Source organism: Notothenia coriiceps, unplaced genomic scaffold, assembly GCF_000735185.1.
Source record: "Notothenia coriiceps isolate Sejong01 unplaced genomic scaffold, NC01 NC01_scaffold00030390, whole genome shotgun sequence".
NCBI lineage: Eukaryota > Metazoa > Chordata > Actinopteri > Perciformes > Nototheniidae > Notothenia > Notothenia coriiceps.
This window is the reverse complement of record NW_011363091.1, coordinates 11,458-21,625: the sequence shown is the minus strand read 5'-3', so window position 1 is coordinate 21,625 and position 10,168 is coordinate 11,458. Positions and strand designations below refer to the sequence as shown.

The following is a 10,168-nucleotide window of genomic DNA, read 5'->3' as shown; positions in this document are numbered from 1 at the left end:
TAAAAACCCCACAATGCTAACGCTGAGCCTCTGAATTAGCAATGAGCGAAAAATGCTAACAGATGACTGTATCCAGTGATGCAAACACAGGTATGGTGAAAAAAGAGAGAACTATTCGAAGCAGAAAGAAACAGCGTAATATACCATCTGACAAAGGCCTGTGCTATAATGCTTCAATTAACTGGCTTTACTTTATAATATACTCAGATCAATAGGAGACAGAGATGTTAAGTTATAAATCAAGGGTTTTTATTATTATTTACAGCAGGGGGGGAAACCTTTTTCCTTTCAATTTTTACAACATCCTCCGAGGGTCGTACAAATGATTGAACTCAACCTCTGCTTAAAAAAACAAAAATCACAGCCCATTCATTTGGCCTTTCTTTCATGCCGTGCAAAGAAAAAGAAACCTCTTAATCCAGATATCTTGCCATGACTCGCGCATGCATGCGCGTGCACGGTGTGGCATGACCACCAAAACAGAAAGATATATAACAGAAAGATTTTTTTTTTAAATATTGAAGTTAAAAGCATCAATCTGGTGCACTTTGAGAGCAACATGAGGAGATCTATGGACACATCTCTCAACACCCATTTGAAACAGAACTGGAAGCAGTATTTTTCTTTTTGGATATTTTACAAATCACTCCCCTTTTAAACTCTGTTCTTATTATTTTTAACAACTGTTTTGTTACAGTCATATAGTATTTTATACCTGTTTTTCATTTAGTCTCTAATGTCTCATTAATAATTATTATGATCATATCAAGGTGTGCCTTAACCTCACTGAGCTGAGGTTATTTGAGCCTCTCAGGAGAGAGCTCTCTTCCACCTGGTTGTAGAAAAGCTCTTTAAATTCGTTAGCATAGCTAGCTAACCAGATGCTAATAACAACAGATCGCCACTGTGCTTACAACTAAAGACACAGCCTCGCAAACACTGCGGCATGTGTCCGGCTCCTTATGGGTACTGCAATATTTGAAGAGCTGGAGCGGCGTTCCGGTGCTCTCCGTCAGCACTCTAGTCTACACTCCTTTCAGACGAGAAATAACCACGTGAAGACACGTTACGCCCGTGCTGTGTTCAAGGAACCTGTCCTTGGCCAGGAAAAACAGGCACTCGCTTGTTTAATTATTTTGCAATCTAGATTTCTTCTTCTTTTTTGAATTGAGAAGTTGTCCGTCAGTCGGACGGACTAACGGACGGACCCCCCCCCGCCCCAAAACGAAAACTCTTCGGTTCTCCACGAATTACACAAGTCACCCAAATCAGCGTTAAAAAAGCGGGAGGCGCCGAAAAGCGACTAATTTGCATCACTGTATAATGTTACTTGATATGGAAGCTATTGAAGAAATTCAAGAGTTAATGACATGACAAAGCTATTAAAAAGAAAGGAGACTTTTCAATTAACCAAATGCATATGTTTCCAATAAGGTATTCATGTGAAATAGTACTAAAATCCAATACAAATACTTAATTCTTACTTTTCCAGTGTAGTAATAATAAGTAATTGATTTAGTCACATGATAAAAAATAAATGACAACAATAAAATGCTGGTTTCTCCTTAAAATATTGATAAAGAAGGTGGACTAAAAACCTTTAAAAAGAGAGTTGTGTCCTATACTCTTCCAGTGTAGTAATACAATGCTGCATTGATTCGTAGTTCACGGGTCACATGACACGGTTGCTACTGAAAAAAAGTAAGCCTATCAACAAATACCAGCAGAAGGTAACGTAACATTAATGCTTGCTAACACCAACCTGCGCTCAGTAATATAACTCTCGGTTTCAGGACGGTCAGCTGCTCGATCTGCACCCTCAGCTGGAGGATTTCTCTCTTGCTGCGGACAGCTTCCTCCTTATACTCCGACACCGTCTTCTCCACCAGTCCGAAGACTTCCTCTACAGCCGCCTCCAGCCGCTCGCTGACCCGCAGCTTGAGCAGCAACGTCGACGACATCATTGAGCTCCGGCAGCAAATGTTATGGGCGAAATAGACACTTTCAAATGAATTACGTGACCTACAATATCAGCCGTTTCAAGTACCAACTGCCTGACTGTTTTAAGTAAACTAACCGTTAGTTTGTACTTCCGGTTCGACGTCATGACGTACCGCTAATGAGCAAAAACAAACAGTAGCCCCAGCGCCGTATAGATAGAATCCGTCTATACGGCGCTGAGTAGCCCTATGTTAATTGTATTTTATGGGAAATTTCATATCCTTAAATAAAATGGGCTGACTCCAAAACAATATATTAGCACTATTAAAAACATTAGGAATAATGCAATCAAAAGTAATTTGATATTTAAAAAATGTATTTTTCTTTCCGTTTTTTCTTTAGTTACTGTATGTAATGTCTTGTTGCTTTTTTGTCTGCCCCTGGACTTTGTCTGTGTATGTATGATGTTCATGTATGACATTGAATAGATGAATAAAAACATTTAAAAAAATAAAATAATAAGCCTTATTTATGGAGCTAATTTCCTGCCAAAACTACACAAACTAAACACGTTTTCTTTTTAATGCCCACTGAATTATTAACAAACACAGTATGCTTTGCAAATACAATACACCTTTGACAAGCTAATGCATTTTATTTTGCAATACAAAAAACGTGCTTATCAGAAAAACACATTACATTTTTCCAATTAATCATGTTCCTGAAAAATTACGATATGTCTAAAGAACTGAACTGATGAGGAAGAGTAACCTTTTTTATTATATATACATTTTTAAGTTTTGGACTCCTTTACATTGAGTGCTGTCATATCAGTTTACATCTTTGTGCCTGTAAATGTGGAAAAAAATCAAGACAATGGAAAAAATAAATCAAGAAACAGGAAGTATTGGCATGAAACAATTTGGAAGTTTTATTTGGTTATTTCCCTTCTATACAATAGTGTCATTTTGATAAAATGTTAATATAAAAAATGTTGAACGAAAATAATGTAAATACAAATGACATGCACTTGTTACATGTTAGTGTCTGCATGCATTTAACCCATCCTAGTGTTAGGAGCCTGGTGCCTTGGTCAACTAGCACAATCCATACTTTTTTCCATTTGGGAACTTGAACCAGTGACCCCAGAGTTCCCAACCCCAGAGTTACTGAGGATGTTATGAATGTGTTATTTGAACAAGGAACTAAATGATACTGAAGTACCTACAAGGTCTAAACCTAAAATATATCACATTTAAATCAAAATTATTAAGCTTACAGCCAATCGTAGTTTCAAATTCTAGCGTACTCGAGCTGGTTTCTCCATTCTTACCTACCCTACCTTTAAGTGAGAGTTCAAAGATAACCCAGGCCGATCCTAGTACTTTCACACAGACACATTCTCACACAGCTTTAAGATTTTTCTTCCAAGTTCAGTCCTTGCTGTTTCTCAGTGATGTGCAGTTTCCATGACTCGTGAACCTGCACATGCACCTTCAGGTCTGCATCTGTGTAAAAAGTTCTGCCACATGTTGGACACCGAATGGACCTATCTGTGCTTTTCTTTTCTGTCCCTGTGCACAATGCAAGATGTTTGCTACATACAAAGTTCTTGCCGCATTTGTCACAAATAAAAGTTTTTTTTTCAGTATGCCGTCTCATGTGAGAAAGGCAATTGAACTTGTATCTGAAAGTTCTGTCACACACGTCACAACTGAAGGGTTTTTCATCAGAGTGAACTTTTGTATGCATAACCAGCTGGTGCTTCAGATTGAACTCCTTGTTGCATTCAAGGCATTTAAACTCCTTCTTTTTGTTAATCTTACCTACATTCCTCTTTTCTTTTGCCATTTTGCGTTTTTTCCTCATTTCGCAAAGTTTGAAATGATTACTTGTGTGATAACTTTTCTCACAATTGTTACAATAATACGGTTTTTCCCCAGTATGCAACCTCATGTGAACAACACGAGTAGAGTTCTGAACAAAGGATTTGTCACAGTAATCACATGCAAAGGGTTTTTCCCCTGTGTGAATTCTTATATGCATAATAAGGTGGTGCCTTTGATCAAACTCCTTGTTGCACTCCAGGCATTTAAAGGCCTTGTTCCCTTTGTGGCTCTCTTCTACATGCTTTCTAAGATGAACATCCCTCGTGAAACGTTCACCACAAAGACGGCAATACGTTTGGTCTCTCGGAGGCGGATGGAGTTCCTTAAAGACCTCAGCGCTATGACTCTGTGAAGGCAACGGTGATCCATCTCTTTCGTTCCCCTCTTCTTTCATGCTTTGGTTTACACTCAAAGTTTGAGCCGTGGAGCATGTGAGCAGCTCACAGCTAGGGACAGGTTCTGATTCACCATTGTTTGAAGAATCAGCCTCCGTGTCTGGGCTGAAACACTCATACGCTTCCTTCTGTTCTAACTGCTCTTGGATCTCCATTTCCTCCAGAACAGGAAGCGCAGGGACCGGCTGGGCATCTAAAGTACAGAAAGGACACATGTTATTATCTGTCGACTCAGTAATATTATTATCTAAGTAAGTGTTGCAAACAGTCGTTAAACTTTAGCAATTTAATATTATAGCTTACTGGATTTTTTCATCACCTTGTACTTTTTTGTACTAAGTCTTGCTAATTTATACATAATAGATCCAATAATAGGAGGTGTGCCCTACTCGTCTAATGCAATACTGCATTGATTTTGAGGTCATGGGTCTAATAAAGTGGAAGCTATTGTACAAAGTTCAACAGGTCACACAACACCTATTGAACAATTTGAAACTATTTTCTCTCAAATTATGTGATTTTGGGTCTTTCTGCCGATAGCTTGTTTGTTTGATCGTAATAAATACTCCAAATCAACTTATTGAGTAGATTGACTTTCTTTGTGTAGATCATTTGGTAAATGATAAGGCAATAAGGTAATAATAATAATAATAATAATAAGTAAAATTCCGGAGCGAATGTCTGTCGAAAATCGAACCTAAAACCTCGGTCTCTACAACAATATGGCCAGGGCCAGCCCTTGGCATAGGCAGTATAGGTGAATGCTAAGGGCGCATCAATCTATGGGGGGCGACGAAAATTGAATTGAAAAAAAAAGTTAGAAATAAAAAAAATTAAAAAAAAGTTTAATTTCATAACACAATATCCCGATTTTGGATCAACAAAGTACATCTTATTATCTTATACTAACAGAACTACGCCTATATATTGCGTACAGCGCCCATAAACTATGCCCCCCCCCCTTTACTGTGTAAGCGGCTGCAGGGAGGAGAGCTATAGAGAGCTCTCTCCTGAAAGACTGAGCGGCTCTGATAACCTCAGCTCAGTGAGGTAAAGGCAAACCTTTATATGATCATTATAGTTTTATAAAAAAATAAGAGAATAGATTTTCAACTGTTATTTTTACTGTCCCCAAAAAGCGCCGGCAGCCTCCAGGAATGCTTCTTTCACAACTTCGCCGTCGTTGAAAGACTTCATGTGTCTTGCAAGAACGTGACTGACACGATAAGATGCTATGGTAGCAGCCTTGGGCCTGCTGAAAATGGACCGCTGTGCATTTAGCTGTCCTTTCAGGTCCCTCCCCTTTTGGGAGCGTAGGGCAGAATTAGGAGGGAATTCCGTCTCGTAGCATTTGTGCACTGTTTTGAAATGCCGCTCCTAAATTACCCTTCTTCAATAAAGCCACGCTCGCATTGCAGATGAGACAGATGGACTTTGAATTGGAATTGTGGTCTTGTGTGTGTGTGCGGACTGTCACTCCTGTTGTCACGGACAACGTCAGCAAACTAGTGCCCACAGTCCACCAGTCACGCCCCGATACATGGGGTCACGACAATCACAAAGCTTTGATGCGTTCAAGTGCATTATTCTGGCACAGGAAAATTATGTTATAGGACATTAACGATAAAAAGAATATTGTTGTATTTTTAGACACATCTCGCGATCGACTGGGAATCTCCCCGCGATCGATCGACTGCTTGGGCACCCCTGTCTTATAGTATAAAATACTATATGACAGTAAAAAAAAGTTGTTATTAATAAACAAGAATACAGTTTAAAAGGGGAGTGATTTGTAAAATATCCATAAATAAAAAGAAAATCTGCTTACTGTTCTGTTTCACATGGGTGTTGAGAGATGTATCCACAGATCTCTTAATGTTGCTCTCAAAGTGCACCAGATTGATGCTTTTAACTTCAATATTAAAAAAAATCTTCCCGGGGGACCATGCCCCCGGACCCCCCTAGAGGAGGTTAGGTCAACCCCCCACTTAAATCATGTTCAAATGGATAGGATACTAAATACATTTGCACACATCTTGTGTCCATATATTTCGGTTTTGGTGGTCATGTCACAACCGTGCACGTGCGAGTCAAAGTGAGTGTCTGCATTTGGGGGGGGGGGCGCGCCGCCGCCAGCTAACATCTTGCCTAGGGCTGCAAATTGGTCAGGGCCGGCCCTACATATGGCAACCGGCTAGAAGCGAACGTAGCATTGATGCTAAGTCTGATGAAACCAACCTGCACAGTATAATACAACCGTCGGTTTCAGGACGGTCAGCTGCTCGATCTGCTTTCTCAGCTGGAGGATTTCTCTCTTGCTGCGGACAGCTTCCTCCTGACACTCCGACACCGTCTTCTCCACCAGTCCGAAGATCTCCTCTACAGCCGCCTCCAGTCGCTCGCTGACCCGCAGCCTGAGCAGCAGCGTCGCCGACATCATGGCGCTCCGGTTACCGTTGGCAGATAATGTGAAGGGTGACCCAGAACGTTTTAAATAAAGAACTAAAGTGGTCGTGAACTGAATGCCAGTGGCAAAACAACGACTTGCTTTGGAAAAAATGCTGTCCAACCGTCCAACTTGATTGGCAGGCGTCAGTTAATACTTCCGGGTCAACGTCCCACTAGCTTTGTTACGCTACTGTACAAAACAACTCCAAACCTAATTCTGAACATTTTTACACTTTTAAAAATATAATGAAAAAAATTGTGTATTTAACAAATATTGGGTCTGAAACTGTCCTGTATTATTATCTTACTTTGGTAAGTAGAAAATATAAACTGGGCACTCGTAGCCTACAGTACAAACGTCATTGCTTTTCACCATTATAGTGATTTTTCTTAAATACATTATAGAAAAGGGCCTAACCCCCACCCTCCAAAACAAAGAGGAGTAGAATTGCACATCCCTCCCAGGAGAGGTATTTGACCTAAGGGGGGTTCGTTTAGCATGAAACACCTGAAATAACTAAAGGACNAAAGATATGGAGACAAGATGTGTGCAAATGTATTTAGTATCCTATCCATGTGAACATGATTTAAGTGGGGGGGACCTAACCTCCTCTAGGAGGGTCCGGCCCGGACCCTCCTAGAGGAGGTTAGGTCCCCCCCACTTAAATCATGTTCACATGGATAGGATACTAAATACATTTGCACACATCTTGTCTCCATATCTTTCTGTTTTGGTGGTCATGCCACAACCGTTCACATGCATGCATGTATGCGCGAGTCATGGCAAGATATCTGGATTAAGAGGTTTCTTTTTCTTTGCACAGCATGAAAGAAAGGCCAAATGAATGGGCTGTGATTTTTGTTTTTTTAAGCAGAGGTTGAGTTCAATAATTTGTACGGCCCTCGGAGGATTTTGTAAAAATTGAAAGGAAAAAGGTTCCCCACCTCTGCTGTAAATAATAATAAAAACCCTTGATTTATAACATCTCTGTCTCTATTGATCTGAGTATATTATAAAGAATAGCCAGTTAATTGAAGCATTATAGCACAGGCCTTTGTCAGATGGTATATTACGCTGTTTTTTTTCTGCTTCGAATAGTTCTCTCTTTTTTCACCATACCTGTGTTTGCATCACTGATTATAACTCCAGATGTAGCATAGAGCTAACCGTCCTCTGACCGCCGACAGTGCATGCATGTGTACATTTGTTTGTGTAAGATATTAAGGTTCAAGGTTCTTTATTTTGTCATACGAGGGTCATTCACCAAGTTATAACAATAACATGTGTTTTCTCTGTCTGTTTAGACACCCAGACGATCTCTCAGGAGATTTTGCCTTCACAAAAACCAGAACAGCTGCTGCCGAATGTGGAGGAAAAGGAGATCTGTGATTCTCTTCAGATCAAGGAAGAGCAGGCGGACTGCAGTATCGCTCCAGACATCACTATCAATGTTCTAAACACGCAGGCTGATCCTTCCTACACTGATACACATCATAAAACAGAACCAGCTACAAACTGTGAACTGCTCCCATCTTCCCCGGCTGTAACATGTATCGTAAACAAAATCACAGACAACACATTCGACCAAAGGAATGGTGTATCATTACCTCATGGCAGTCAAAAGGTGAATCGGTGGATCCTCCCAGCCCTTAACAATTGTTCTTCCAAGGATGTCAACATCGGACTCATGGATACTAAAACAACGGATCCAAATGACACCCAGCTGTTTCCCACCTACAGCACTATCACTGTGACATTAAACGATGATTGCAATGGGAACGCCAGCTCAGGCTCGTCCTCCTGTGCTCCGATTCACAGTGACTCTGCTTTTATGGAGCAGGAACCAACCCAGAAGGATGACAGGACTTCAACGATTAAAGATTTTAACACGGACTATGATCTGATCAAACACGTCGACAAGGTTCACATGACCACGAAGGCTTTCAAATGCCCCGAATGTGACAAGTCGTTCGTCGGTAGGTTCCTACTGACTGCGCATTTAAGAATTCACACGGGTGAAAAGCCATACAAGTGTTCTTACTGTACGAAGTCATTTGCTCAAAGATCAAATCTCAATGTCCACACGAGGATGCACACAGGGGAAAAGCCATATTTTTGCAATACATGTAGAAAAAAGGTCGCCAGTACCAATCATCTAAAAAAATGTCGTGCGAAAGATCTCAAATTTCTCTGTTTGAAGTGTGATCAAAGATTCCTCACATATACAAAACTGTGGAATCACGACCAGAACCATAAAGCCAGCACATCCCATACTCATTAGTTTTGACATTTGATAATAATACATTTTATTTGTATAGCACACTTTAAAAACAATGTCATCTCAAAAAAGTTATAATTTGTTCTTTATCATTGTTTTGCCACACATGTACACATCTCTGTCCTCCCTGGATGTGCTTGAAGTTAACAAGAAGAACTGATAACATTATTTTTTTGTTATTATTTTGAGCCAAGTGATCAGAATCTGGGATGCAACAATTTATAAAAAGGAGTTTGTTTGTTTGAAGGACAGTAAACAAGGATTAAATACTGATGTAAAGCTTGTTACTTGAACACATGTACACAGCATATAGACAATAAATACATATCTGAAGAAGGATTCAAAATACATTTAGACCTAAGAATAACATTGTAACATGACTTGTTTGTCAAAGCGAGATTCTTGAGAAAGTCGAAATGCAGATCAAATTGTCTTGTGTCATAATTTGTTTTTGTTTTCTCTGTTGAAGGTTTTTTGTTCTGCTCATTTGAGATCTTGAACCACTTTCCTCCTGATCTGTATAATGCCTGTTTCTGCTCATGATTTTCTTGCTCTTCTTTTCATTACATTACATTACATGTTACTTTTTAAATGCTTTTATCCAAAGCGGCTTACTCAAATGAATAAAAACATTTTGTGTATTTTGAAATGATAATGAATTGTGTGTGATACTTGTAGACACTTAGTAGTAAACCTGTAACAATGAAAAGCATGGATCCAGCAATCATTCGTATTGTTACATTTTGAATCACAATACACACACACGCAGCCGTCAGATACATTTAGAGAGGTACAAACATTTCAGTACATTTTCGCCACTTCATAACAGCAAAACATAAAAGTGATGTCAATTAAACTGGAATACGTATGAAGGAGGAACACTATGATTTTCTGATTAAGTTTTTGCTAAATCTCAATTATATCAAAGCATTACAGGCAGAATTACACTCAAACATATTTTTTATAATATATCCATTTATGCTGCTTAACTAGGACCATTGCTCTTTGTTAAGACAATACGTTCTTGTTTAAATGTCTGTTTTGAGTGTTTTTGTCTTTAGAATCTGTTAGTGTGTCAACAACAAACAACAATTCACATTTTTTATTTCTGAAATATGCCATTAAGGTTGCTTTGTAATAGTATAGTGTATAATACACAAAGAAAGAATATTATAGACTCTAACCCACATACAATACAATAAAAATAGATAGGTAG

General features: G+C 39.2%; 1 protein-coding gene across 1 annotated transcript; it reads right to left on the bottom strand.

Moving 5' to 3' along the window:
• Positions 1-3,329: 3,329 nt before the first annotated feature.
• LOC104959523 (zinc finger protein 501-like) lies at positions 3,330-6,857 on the bottom strand. The gene is made up of 2 exons (XM_010787421.1): positions 6,464-6,857; positions 3,330-4,418 (listed from the first exon to the last, which is right to left on the bottom strand). The coding sequence occupies exons 1-2, from the start codon at positions 6,663-6,665 to the stop codon at positions 3,355-3,357; spliced, it is 1,266 nt and encodes a 421-aa protein (XP_010785723.1). The 5' UTR covers positions 6,666-6,857; the 3' UTR covers positions 3,330-3,354.
• Between the last annotated feature and the right edge of the window lie 3,311 nt (positions 6,858-10,168).

What these genes read in the sequence shown, in the direction of transcription:
- LOC104959523 (XM_010787421.1), bottom strand. Translation starts at nt 6,665, where the DNA reads ATGATGTCGGCGACGCTGCTGCTCAGGCTGCGGGTCAGCGAGCGACTG. An exon ending in GGTTGTATTATACTGTGCAG is followed by an intron (nt 4,419 to 6,463) that starts GTTGGTTTCATC and finishes TCTGTACTTTAG; the next exon opens with ATGCCCAGCCGGTCCCTGCG.